We start from the raw sequence: 14,245 nt of genomic DNA, 5'->3' as shown, positions 1-14,245 counted from the left end.
TGAGCCTACTTTCATACATGTATCATCCATTTGCATTCCTGTTTGGAGAAAATCTCTTTAAATTTGAGGTTCATTGTTTGATATTTTTTCTGTTACGCTTGAAGAGTTCTCTGTATGTCCTAGGTATTATAAAATGTTTGGTGCACAGACAGATTACCCCATTCAGTTGACTGTCTTCTCATTCTGTTTGTTCCCACCATACACGAAACTTTGCAGTTAATTGAGTTAATGAATTTGAAAATAAAATTGTTTACTAATTGTTTTTCTGCTACTGTTGAGTTCCCACAAGCATAGTATAGTTTGAACGTAATGAAAGCTCTTATACAGTCAGGTTAAAAAAATACGCTAATCAATGAAGAAGTAACATATAGAATATATACAAAGAATAATTTGTATTTGTTATTGAAACAATTCATTGTGCTTCCATAGCAAGGATTGAATAAATACAAAGAATTTTAAATAAGATTAAATATAAACACCTGTCATGTATTTGACAAGAACCTTTTTTCTTTAGCTCAGTTCATGTTGCTTCACACAATTTTATTTCTGAATTAAGCAAGCTTCATAAAGAAGTGAAAATATACTTTCATATATATCTTAAATAAGAATAAGTGATGCTTTTTTATGCTTCATGTATAAAAGAAAGAATTTCTAAGCTTTAATGAATTGTAATTTGTATGGGAGCACAAGTAATAGGTAATCAGGTAACTTGTTGCATGCATTCTCATTCTATACAGATATCCCCGATCTTTCTAGTGTCATTCTTTATCTCCTGTGATTATTAAAAGGAATACCACAAATTAGCCTTTGCAAGTATCTTATGCTCCATGGATATTCTTTAATCTCCAGTGCCAAAATTATCCACCCCAACTCCTGTACTTTCATGAATCATATTTTGTTATTACATTTTAAACTTGACAATTTTCCATAGCACAGCGGCAGGGAATTTGCCTTGCACGCAGCGAACATGGCTGACCTGAGTTCAATTCCTCCGCCCCTCTCGGAGAGCCCGCCAAGCTACCGAGAGTATCTCGCCCGCACGTCAGAGCCTGGCAAGCTCCCTGTGACGTATTCGATATGCCAAACACAGTAACAACAAAGTCTCCAATGGAGACGTTACTGGGCCCGCCCGAGCAAATCGGCGATCAACGGGAGGGCCTTTACCTTTGCCTTTACCTTTTAATTGACAATGTCAATAACTTTAATAGAAAATATTATGTAAAAATGTGATTGCTCCAGGCCACTTTCCAAACCGCACGACACATTATAAGACACTTCCTATCCATTTTCCACAATTACTACACCATATCTGATGGGGTTCAGACAGTAGGCAACAAATCATAGAGAAATATATGTAAATATATGCCTCTCAGAGAGTCTGGCAAGCTACTGAGAGTATCTCTTCCGCATGGGCAGTGCCTGGCAAGCTCCCTGTAGCATATTCAGTCTGCCCAATACAGTAATGACAGCAGGGCTCATTTCCCTGACTCTGAAAGAGCTTCCAATCCTTGGGAAAAGACGAGTAAGAAGAGGCTGCTAAAATTTCAGGGCTGAGAGGAATAGAGACGTTACTGGTGTCCGCTCGAGTAATTTGACAATCAGTGGTATGACAGTGATACAGTGACAGTGATTGATACATGGTACAACTTGACATGACCTGCCTCTATATGAGCCAGGTTTCATAAGAAATTTTATTTATTTATTTGACTTTTTGGGTCACACCTGGGCAAGGCACAGGGGGTATTCCTGGCTTTCCACTAGGGAATTACTCCTGGTGATGCTCAGGAGACCATATGAGATGCTGGGAATTGAGCCTGGGTTGACTGCGCGCAAGGCAAATGTCCTACCCACTTTACTATCACTCCAGGCCCCTCATAAGAACTTTTTTTTAGATTTATTATTGAATCACTGTGGAAAAAGTAACAAAGCTTTCAGGTTTAAGTCTCGGTCATGTAATCATCAAACACATTTCCCTTCACCAGTACTTATTTTTCACCACCAAGAACCCCAATATACTGCCCCTCCCAACCCTCCCAATGCCTGTGAGGCAGATGAATTCTAGTTAACACTCTACTTACTTTGATTAGATTCATTGTTTTGACAAAAGACGCACCATTATTATTTAGAGTTTATACCCCAAAATCAGACCTGCTGAAAAGGCATTGTTAAATAATTTGTTTTCTACAGTTGGTTACAAGAACCAAATGATGCTGCATAGCCACGATCGCGGCCATGTGGTTTTGGATTTCTGATATTTTACTTATTAAGCTTGGAAGTATTTCTACCGAGATTCAGATAATTATGAGATTGGTTTCTGTGATTCTGGGGCCATGGCCGTGCTGAAGAGCCGCTCATGGGGGGCAACTTGTGACCTTGGTAGGGCGTGAAGGACAAGCCGGGAATGCCCCCCTTCCCATGAGGTTTCAGTCACCCCATCATGACCGGCTCATACCTGGCTTTCCAAAAAGCTTTGAGGCGGCCACCATCTTGCTGTCCAGAGGGAAAAAGGTGGAAGGGAGCAACACCCTTTCCCCTCTGGGCAGGCATGGTGATGTGGATTAACGCATAGTCCTTTCACTTTTATGCCACAAGCTGCCGGGCTCTGCATTAAGTCCTTGTGCTTCTGGAGCCATGGCCATGCCAGAGAGCTGCTTGTGGGGGGCAACTCGTGACCTCGATAGGGCCTGAAGGACGAGCCAGGAATGCCCCCCTTCCCATGAGGTTTCAGTTACCCTGTCACGGCCGGCTCATACCTGGCTTTCCAAAAACCTCCGAGGAGGTCACCATCTTGCCGTCCAGAAGGAAAAAGGTGGAAGGGAGCAACACCCTTTCCCTTCCGGGCAGGAATGGTAGTGTGGATTAATGCATAGTCCATTCACTTTTCTGCCACAACTCATAAGAACTTTTAACACAAATTTATTTGCTAAATTTATTTTATTTTTATTTTGTAGTTATATTTGACTGTAAATATATTTGGTTTTCTAGTTGCCTGAGGAAAGTGTGTATGTCCCATTTATATTCACATCCTAAGTATTAGTGTATAATTTAAGCCAGTATAGGAAATCTGGTCATCTTTAAGTCTCTTTCTTTTAAAAGGCTTTGCAGGGTCCAGGGATGTTTCTCAGTGGTAAAGTACGTGCTTTACATGAGAACTGAGTTTGGTTCCTGTACCACAAAATAAATAAATAAAAGTTTTAAAATAGGCAAAATTACTGAGGGTTAGTTGTTACTGTCGTTGGCATATCAAAAATGTCACAGGTAGCTTGCCTGGCTTTGCCATGTGGGCTGGAGCCATAGCACAGTGGTAGTGCATTTGCCTTGCAAGCGGCCAACATGGCCGACCCGAGTTCGATTCTTCTGCCCCTCTCGGAGAGCCCAGCAAGCTACCGAGAGTATCTCGCCCACACAGCAAAGCCTGGCAAGCTCCCCATGACGTATTCGATATGCCAAACACAGTAACAATTGTCACAATGGAGACATTACTGGGCCCACTCGAGCAAATCAATGAACAACGGGAGGACGGTGACAGTGACTAAGAGTTGGTAAATACATTTTAGAAGAATAAATGCAATTTGGATTATAACTGAATCACTTTTTCTCAGATACTTCCAGCAGTGCTTATGTGCCACTCCTGGCTGTGCACTCAGGCAATCCTGGCAATATTGGGGGACCATACACAGTATAGGGGATTGATCTGGCATCACCACATGCAAGTCAAGTGTATTAATCCCTGGACTATCTCTGCAACCCTCTAACTGTTTCTTGGTTATATTGTAGAAATGATAGCTTTAATTTCTTCAACACTCTGACTACATCTTGGTTTTGTCATTGTAATGATAACTTAAATTTATATTACATCTATTCATATGCATATTTAAACAGAACTAAGTCTTAACATATTTACCAAGTTTTTGTTGCCTAAGAATGCCAATTTTAAAATAGATGAATCAAGAAGTGATCTTATTTATTTTATTTGAAAGTAGAACTTAGTGCTTTATTCCTTTTACCCAGAGCCCCAGGTGCTTTCATATAGCCATGATTTGCAGCATATCTGTTTATATTCATTATTATTATTGTGTAAAATGTTTGATAAATTTATTTTAAGATATATTAAAGTGGTATATTTTAATTGTTTTAAACATGTGTTTCCATTAACTCACCCATGCTTTTGTTTATATTTTTCTTGTTTCTTATATTCTAGATCAAAATATCTTTTTGCATGTTTTATAAAAATGTTTAATCAAAATTAAATATAATAATTGTTTCTCCTAATTATTGCTAACTCTTGTAGTACTGTTACTCTTAGTTTTTCCTTTTAAAGTTGTTTCTTTTTATATTTATAAAAATATAAATATAATTTATAATTTCAACTTTAATTAATTTATAACAATATGTCATTGTATTCACTTAGAACCCGTTGAGGTTTTTAAAGCATGCTTTTCTTCAGCCAAAAGATATAAAGACCATTTGATTATTAGAAAAAATAATTTTAAGTTTAGTGTCATTTATTTTTTAAAAATTAATTTTCTAATTTATATGGCAATATGTAGATTAGTAAAAGACAAATTGAAATTTGCAATTGAAATTTGCAACTGAATTGCCAGAGTACTATAAAAATATTACTTTATTCATAATCAGCATCACTCTCACTATTCATATTGCAAAAAATATCTTGTCTTTTAGAGAATACAATTGTTTACATTAATTCATGTACCTTAGTGAAAAAATGCTATAACTCCTTTACTTAATGGGATTCTTCCCCTGTGGCAGTGCAAACGGCTAGAGCAGGAGCTTCATCATCTGAAAGAGCAGAACCAGACTTCAGCAAACAACATGAGACATCTGACTGCTGAAAACAATCAAGAACGTGCTCTGAAGGTAAATCTCCGTTCCTTCTTGCAGGCAAATTAAGGTTGTAAGCCCTTGGTGCCAGCTTTCTGTGCTGCATATATCAGTTGTGTACATTTCAGCAGAAGTGAGCTGTGGTGTTTGCCAACAACCTCTTCTTTAAACACAGATACAGCACCCTTCTGTTATGGCATTATATTATTTCATGTATGTGTACATGAAAACAACACATTTTTAGAGTTTTGAGTGGTGGCATATTAATAACTTTTGGTACATGTTCATTCAGTTCCTGATTTTATAGTATGTCAATTTATTTTTTAGTTAATAAAAAGTTTCAATGCTTAAAAAGAAAAATTAAGTCATGAATTAATTTCCTTGCATCAGTATTTATTAGGGTAATTTTTTTTAATGATTTGGAATGTTAGCAACCCATAGAACTGGCAGGTCTTGAAGAGTATATGTTTGTTAATTGAAAGAGTACTTAGAATGTTGATTAATACCAAAAACATAAACTAAATGCATCCTCCTAGATTTTGAAAAAAAATATTTTATGGAAAGTTTTTTTCTTAATGGTTTGCTGGACAAGAGTTATCAAAAGGTCTTTAATTTTTATTTTAATTATGGTTTTGTGTGCAGTGATACTTAGGACTTATTGTTCTCCTTTTTGGTCACTCAGATGCTGTGACTTGCAGTAGTCCCTGCCCTCAAGGTGCTTAGAGTCTCACTGAGAGGCCAAGGGCAAGTGCCTTACCCCTGTACAATCTCTCCAGTCCCTTAAATTCTTTTTTTTTCCCTGCTGGTTAGTTGTATAACAATATGTCAAGAACATACACTCAAACTGAGGAAATCAGTGACAATTTCATGCTGAGTATATTTTACATCTATCCATAAAATATGAGGTTTTATTGAAAGCAGATTTTTCTACAAGTTCAGCTTCATTTTCTACAGTTTTCAGTGGTGGACTATGAGAACTTGTTTAATATACTCTCTTTTTTTCTTGAACAGAAATATAAATTAGAATGCAAAGTGGAGAAGATTTATATGTTGCTAAAACTTTTTGTTACCCCAAGTCATTTACATTTTACCAATACAATACAGCAGATTTTTAAGGTATACTTGCAAAGTGATCACAATGCTATTTTAAAAGATGCTTCCATTATGTGTGCTGATTATTAACAGGCACAAATTTCATTGGCTCTGTGATATGGTATTTCTACTTAAAACCAAACTTAAAATTTCCAGTTTGCTGATTATATAATTATAGACTTTAGTCTGGCATTTTGGTTATGTTCTAAAGTCAAATTGAGTTAAAGACAACTGTTATTTGTTGAGAGAAGTGGATTCACATATATAAGATTTCTATAGCTGGTATAATTTAGTTATACACCACCAGCAAAGATACATTTTTTGTTCTTGAGTTTTGGGGCTATAACTAGCTATTTTCAAGACTCACTTCTGGCTGTGTGCTTAGGGGTCACTGTAGCCAGTGTTTGGGGGACAATATCTATGTGCAAGAGATCAAGCCAGTATTGGCAGGGTGCAAGACAAGTGCCTTACCCACTATACTATCTCTTCAACCCCCCAAAGCTACATTTTTTTAATCCTGAAAAGGATACTGTTAAAATATTTTCCAGTTATTTACAGAAGCCTCAATTTTTTCTTTTGTCTTCTAATTCTTCTTAACTTCAGATATGAACTAAGCCAAGTTAAATTTCTGTGTGTAGTTAGATTTTTTTTAACTCTCACTGGTTCAGTCTTTTAAAGGTCTTTGTGTTTATTTTTGCTCTTTGAAAATATGTACATGTGTTTATAACCAATCCTGGTTTGATCCCCAAGCAACACCTGGAATATTCCAAAAGCCAAAATAATGTATTTTATGTGACAGTGACCTTGAAAAACTTTTCAGTCATTTTTATATCACATTTTAATGAGAAATCTTGATTTATGATGAAAATTAGGACTTTTTTTTGGTACATCTGATTTATTCTGAATTGTTTCTACAAACCTTACCAGGTTTTGCCATATCAAGGCAGTGTTTAGGGCTTACTCCTGGACCTGTGCATTAGGGATCATTCTTGTCAGTGCTCATAGGACTATGTGTGGTGCTAGGGATTGAACCAGGATCAGCCTCATGCAAGGCAAAAGCCTCAATTCCTGTGTTATCTCTCTGGCTCCTAACTTGAGTATCTTAAGTTTTCCTTTACTTCAGCAAATTAAAAGCCAAATACCCAATTTGTCTCCCTACACTTTTCCCTAAGTAAAGATCAGGATCCAAATCAAATACTATTGATTATATAATAGCATTTATTGCCAAACATGTACTTTATTTACTTTTACTGTAGAATCTGGAAATGGTAAATATCTTCTCAGTTTTTACTTTTGCAGCTGAACCATAATTAGATTCTATATCATCGGTGAAGAGAGGAATGAAAATATGTCTGGAAAGTGTTTATTTTTCTTGACATCAGATGTTTGCATATTATGGAGAGATGGATTAGTGTGCTAAGTTCATGCTTTGCGTGTTGGAGGCCAGGTTTGGTCCAGTACCACATCATCCCCTGAGCATGCACTGTAGCACTGTCCTCCCGTTGTTCATCGATCTGCTTGAGCGGGCCCAGTAACGACTCCATTGTGAGACTTGTTGTTACTGTGTTTGGCATAATGAATACGTCACGGGTAGTTTGCCAGGCTTTGCTGTGCAGGAGAGATACTCCCGGTAGCTTGCCAGGCTCTCCGAGATGGGCGGAGGAATCGAACCTGGTCTGGCCGGGCCGGCCATGTGTAAGGTAAACACCCTACCTGCTTTGCTATCACTCCAGCCCTGTGCTATCTCGTGGTATAATTTAGTTATACACCTTCTAAGCATCACTGACTTTTGCCCCAAAACCAAACCTAACAACAACAAAAAGACATAGTAAGCAGGCACCATTTCTTCCTTTCTGATGACTTAGATTATTGACTTACTTCCTGGAATTCTCTTAGTCCTCGTATATCTGTAAAGAAATACAGTATATAAACACAGATATGAATACCAAGAAAAAAACATCATTGAGCCCCTTAACCAGTGACCCACTTTGGGAATATTAAGCCACACCCCAGTGAACTCAGGGCTATCTCCTGGCTCTGCATTCAGGGATCACTTCTGACCGACCTGCTTGGGGGAACTTCTGTGGTGCTGGGGATCAAATCCAATAGTCTTTGGAGGTGAGACTTGGCTTGCAGTACTGGCAGTTGGACCTGAGGCTGAGTGCTTGCATGACACGCGCTTTAGCACTTGAGCTAGTTTCCTAGCCCTGCACTAGTTTTTATCTTCTTTTGTGTTTATTTTGGGAATAATTTCTTTCTCTCTGATGTTGATCATCATTCAGCCATTTCCCATTACAGGTTCTAGATGTGTCATTAACTCTGGTGTTTACTAGAAATTCTGACTTTTTTTTTCAAAAATTCATTCACTAATACTATTTGACCATTCCTCTAAACCAAAAAATTTCTCAAGTTGAAGGGTTAATAATTTTTCGTGTAGTTTTATTTCTGTTGGAGAATTTTATACTCTGATGAACTCCTTTGCACAATTAAGTGTTTTAAACCAAAATATAATTTAAATCTGAGTTGAAGGCAACATTTTTTTCTAGTAAGTTCAAGTCATAGAAGATATACTCAACTCAAACTCCCTAGAAGATCTCTAAATTCTATTAAAATTTTCTGCCTTGTGCAATATTATTAATAACTCTTTATTGTTGACTTTAGAAATTTGTTTATGTTCGTTGTCCTTTACTGTTAAGGCATCACAATAAATCATTTTAAGAGACCAAGAAAGCTGTTGTTAGGCAATCAAATGAATCAATGCTCATGACCAAGTTTGTGTTGACAAGGACACCGACGCCTCCAACACCTCTTTTATCGCATGTTCCGAGGAACAATTCTTCTCCAGTGTTGAAAATGGCATGGTGAGAATCGTGCCTTCTTGTCTCGGTCAGACCAATGATGTCGTACTTGATCATTCGCGCTTGTACCATCAGGTCCTTGATGGATGCATCTGATGCTAGCGTACGTGCATTGAAAGTACAGACGATCATTTTTGTCTTCCTTCGTTGTGGCAGCCTAGTTCGGCCTTGAGATTTTGTCAGCCTCTCCTTTCTCATCCTTCTCAGTGCTGCCATGTCGGTGAAGCCTTCAGGGTCAGGTGAATGAGACCAGTTGTAGTTACAGGTTTTGGCATATCGAATACACAACGGATAGCTTGCCAGGCTCTTCCTGTTACTGACTGGATTCCACAGGATGTCAAATGACCGCGTGGCCGCCCACCTACCAGATGGTCAGACTTCTTCGTCAAGATCATGAACGATCGGTTTGAGGCTCTTCATGTTCCCAGAGTGAACAGATGCCATTGGGCTACACTAGCACGCAACAGGGACAAATGGAGACGTTACTGGTGCCCGCTCGAGCAAATCGACGACTAACGGGAAGTTAAGTGATTAAGTGAAGAAAGCTGTTTGAAATAGCATTGTAAATAATGGTGCCTTAATCAAAAAATAACTTAAAGAGACTGTGTAAATGAGCTGTATTAATTATACTTCATAGAACTTGATCACATAATTTTTTAAAAAATTTTTATAAAGTAAGGTCACAGTATTTGATTACATTCAATATTTGCACACCAGTCCCACCACCATTACTCCTCCCCACCACCATAATTTGGGAGTTTCCTTCCTAAACCCCAACCCCTGCCCCAAAGTAGACCCAAAATAGTAGACCCAGAATAGTTTATTGTGTATTGTTTGGTATGAAAAACCAGTGAAATTGATCCAAAAAGTTTCCGTAGAGGAGAGAGCTAAAGATTGTTGTATTTCACCCAGGGGCCATTAACCCATTCTATAAGAAATTACTAATCTGTTGTTTAAGGTTGAGCCTTACGTGTTTAAATATGTGTGTATGTATTTATCTGTAAAAATATATTTCCCTCCAAGTTTGGCGCCTTTTACTTTAACCCCCATCAAATGTGGTGTAATACTCTTGGAATATTCATGGTGTGCGGCAAATGGGGCTGCGCGATTCTTGAGGTTTTCCGCTGTAGGGACTGGGTTCTTGGGGGCGGGGACGGGAACTCACACTCCTACCTCTGGGTTGCCTCGAATGAAACAGCCTGGCACAGGGTCCAGCAGAATGGCTATGGCGAGTTGTGTGCTCTCTTCCAAGAGATGTGTAATGGGTCTCTGGATCCTGGTGGTTGATGAGATTATCTGACTTCAGCCAGAGGCGGTTTATGGGTGTGACTACCAAGTCAAGGAAAATGGGGAAGATCACATAATTTATTATGATCCAATCCTACATTGATAGTTTTTGGTCACTGTCCTCAATCAGTCATGTTAATTTACTGTCCTTGGTATTCCCAGTGATCCTTCTGTGGTCAAGTGGGTCTTCTCTCTCTCTCTCTCTCTCTCTCTCTCTCTCTCTCTCTCTCTCGCTCTCTCTCTCTCTCTCTCTCTGGTAGAATTTTAATTCAAATAAAGATGTAGAAATTAAAATAATTGTTATTTTTGTTACAGTAGCATTAATATGTACAATTTTGAAGTAGAAAACTATTGTATCTCACCACCACTACCAAAGTCCCAGGCCCTCCACTACTGTCCTTACACTATCGCTAATCTGTCTTTTCATTACCTGGACCTTTGCCTCCACTGCCTAGTAATCTCAGTTTTGTAAACTAAGGTCAAGATTTGTTTTTGTTAGATACTGTCTGTTTGCTTTGTTTTGTTGTTCTATATACCAGTGAGGTATATAGAACATATACCTTATGTCATTGAGATAACATGATATTTTTCCTCTTCCCTCTGACTTATTTCACTTAATAGAGAACCCTCGTCTATCCACAGCGTAGAAAACTACATGATTTCATCTTAAAGTTGAGTAGTATTCCATTGAATATATGTTCAATTTCTTTATCCATTTTTCTGTCATTGAGCATTCAATTTTTTTCCATATCCTGGCAGTTGTCCTTTCTGCAGCAGTAAACAGAAGTATGCATATATCGAACTTTTCAAGTTAGTGTTCTTATGTAGAGGGTGTAGATGCCAAAAATTGGAATTGTTGGATCATTTGGAAGGATACAAAGAAATTTCTAAAATCCTGTTCATGATTGTATTTACATGCTAAATCACTACTAAAAGAAATAAAAGAAGACACAAGGAAATGACAATGTATTTCTTGTTCCTGAATTAGAATTGATATGACCATCCTACCTAAAGCAATCCTCATGAGAATTGTCATGAGATTTTTCAAGGACATTGAAAAAAAAGTTGAGTTTTTGTTTGGGGGCCACACCCAGCTTAGTATTTATGCGTGATACTCTACTCAGAGATCACTCATGAGGGTCCTTAGGAGGCCACGAATGGTGCTGGGGATCAAGCCCCTACTACATAGGCAAACATTTTCCTCCTGTACTATTACTCTGGACCAACACTGAACATTTTTTATGGAGCCATAAAACTCCTGGAATAGGCAAAGCCATTCTGAGAAAACAGGAGACGTTACATTCGTAATTAAAATATATTACAAAGCTGTAGTAATCAAAACTATATGACTCTTCAGTAAAAACAAATTCTCAGATCAGAGGAATAGCATTGATGTGAACATAGCTATGTATGTCTGGTTATAAAATAATGTTTTAGTGAACTTGGTAGATGTACAGGAGTAGTATTGCTTGAGAATATGGAGCACTCTTCATATATAAGTAAATAAATAAAGAATTTGAAGGTTCTGTCACTGTCACTGTCCTCCTGTTGTTTGTCGATTTGCTTGAGTGGGCCCAGTAATGTCTCCATTGGAGACTTTTGTTGTTACTTTGTTTGGCATATCGAATACATCACGGGTAGCTTGCCAGGCTCTGCCGTGCGGGCGAGATACTCTCAGTAGCTTGCCGGGCTCTCCGAGAGGGGCAGAGGAATCAAACTCAGGCCGGCCATGTTGGCTGCATACAAGGCAAATGCCCTACCGCTGTGCTATCGCTCCAGTCCTTTTTGAGAAATCTCCAAACATTTTCATGTAGGATGAATCAGTTAGAAAACTGGTTAGACAGAATGCTTTCATATGGCATCGTAATAGTTCACTAATGTGGTTGTCAGGCACTTGCTCTTATGTCCTTGTTGTGGTAGCAACAAAATACATTATCTTTGTGAATTTATTTTGTATCTCCAAAATAAGGAGGTGGAATATCACTTCAATTAGTAATTATGATTTTTGTGAATTTTATTATTATTTCATGGTTTTATTTATCTGCTATATATTGATGGGATGAATGGAGTTCAGACCCTCACACACTTAGAACTATGGGATGAAATGTTAATTTCAAGCTTACATGTAAGCGTATCTTAGATATTTCTAATATGTTATAGGTAGTTCCTAATTTTTCTTTAAATTAAGCCCATTTCCAGAACTGTTCTTTATCTTAATCATGGTAATATATCAATCTACGTGCGATATTGTTGCATACACACACACACACACACACACAGTGCATGTAAGGTTAATGAAGTCTGAATTAATGCATTGATTTTGTCTCTGTTGTTTGTTTTCTGATTTAGCAATTCACTGGGAATTATGCAAAATACTTATAAGGGTAGTCAAATGGAAGGTGTGTGGAATATCTGTGGTATTTTAAATATTTGTGAATTGTAAATGCTTAAAAATAAATTACATTAAAATTACATTGCACATCAAGCTGAAAGGTTTTTGCCTGGCAAAAGAAATTTGGAATAAAGTAAAATGAAACTACTAAGTAGGATAAAATATCTGCACACCAGATATCAGGTAAACGGCTATATTAGTTTATAAGATATATAAAAATCTCAGAAAACTCATTAAGAAGCCAATAACCTTATCCAAAAATGGGGTTGAGAAGACAACAGGAAGCATATGAAAAAATGTTTATCATCATTTGTTATCAAGGAAGTTCAAATGAAAATGAATACCTTACACGGTGAGAATAGTATATGTCAAAAAGACTGGAAACAACCCTGTGTTGGGGATTTGGTGAAGAACCTTCATTCACTATTGGTGGGAATGTTGTCTGGTTTGGCCTCTGGAAAGCAGTAAGGAGATGCTCAAGAGGAAAAATAATGATCCAGTGATTTCACTTCTTGACATAGAACATAAAACTATTAACTCAAAAAGATAATGTCCACCTGTGTCTATTGCAGCACTAAGTACAACAAGCAGGATGTTCAAGCAACCTAAATGTCTAATGACAACTGAATGGATTTTTTAAATTCTGTTGTGTGTGTGTATGTGTGTGTTTGTATATATGTGTTTGTATATACGTTTGTATATCTGCAATAGAACACTCAGCAGAAAAGATAAAATTTGCAGTTAGCTGGAACTGGGATGGTACCAGTGGGTAACATGGCATCTCTCGTCAGATTAGTCCCACCTCTCTTGCTGTTCTTTAAACACACAATATATACTTATCTCAAACCTTTGACTATTCTATTCCAGTTTTCAAAGAACACCTCTTTTCCAAATATTCATAGGGTCCACTTTCTTGCCTACAGGTTTAGTGCTTTTACCCTCTCCATGAGTCCTTCTCTAATCAGTGCGTTCAAAATCTCAGTCCTTATTCTTGTAAACATGTTCTCTATCCCCTTCCCTTTTTTTTGTCTGAAGTGCTTAGCACCATCTAAGAGCATATATTTAACTTACTAATTACCTTTGTATTTGTTTTCTTCGTAGGAGTGAATAATCCATGAGCTTAGAAATTTTTTGTTTACCTTGTATATTTTTATATTTACAGATCATATTGAAAATATTTGACAGTAGTGACCAATCAGCAGATTCCAGCTGTTAATAATTTATATAATGTACCTGTATATGCCAGATGAAAACCAGCTCTGTCTCCTAAAAATATACATAATCACCATCAAATATATATTTTTGTAAATTGATAACATACATGCAATAGAGTTAACCACTTTCCTTGCTTAACACTTGCTTAACACTTAACATGTGTATTCATTTTCTAGTACATTTTGCAATGTATGAGTTTCCATAATTTTCTTAACCCATCCTATAATGTTGAATATTTAAGTTGTTTCTGGGCTTGCATTTTAATGAACTCTACTGGGAAATATATTTTGTAATTATTTCACCATATTTATAAAATTTTTAATTCGATTTTTATTTTTTAAGTACATAATTTTAAAAAACCTAATTTCAAGACTTCACAAGAGGTGGAAATAAAAAAAATAGTAACTTTATTCCTCCTGTTTACTCTAATTGATTTCTGTTCCACCAAAGAAATTATTTACAACTCCTTTAGCAGTTTATTTCTAAATCTATACTGTATTTCTAAGTGGAGAATTTATACTATTTTAAGGTTTTGATATTTTTTTCTTGCTGATTTTTC

The 14,245-nt window shown here is 37.0% G+C and overlaps 1 protein-coding gene across 2 annotated transcripts in view; it reads left to right on the top strand.

Annotated features, from left to right (window-relative positions):
• The window catches only part of MIPOL1 (mirror-image polydactyly 1), a 304,969-nt gene that overhangs the window by 141,683 nt on the left and 149,041 nt on the right, over positions 1 to 14,245 (top strand). For both annotated transcript variants that reach the window (XM_056133809.1, XM_056133808.1), the window contains exon 10: positions 4,771 to 4,878. In XM_056133809.1, the coding sequence (XP_055989784.1) occupies positions 4,771 to 4,878 (108 nt within the window). The remainder of the gene's footprint in view (positions 1 to 4,770; positions 4,879 to 14,245) is intronic.

This window comes from Sorex fumeus, unplaced genomic scaffold (genome assembly GCF_029834395.1).
Source record: "Sorex fumeus unplaced genomic scaffold, SorFum_2.1 ptg000098l, whole genome shotgun sequence".
Taxonomy (NCBI): Eukaryota; Metazoa; Chordata; class Mammalia; order Eulipotyphla; family Soricidae; genus Sorex; species Sorex fumeus.
This window is presented reverse-complemented; position numbering and strand designations above follow the sequence as displayed.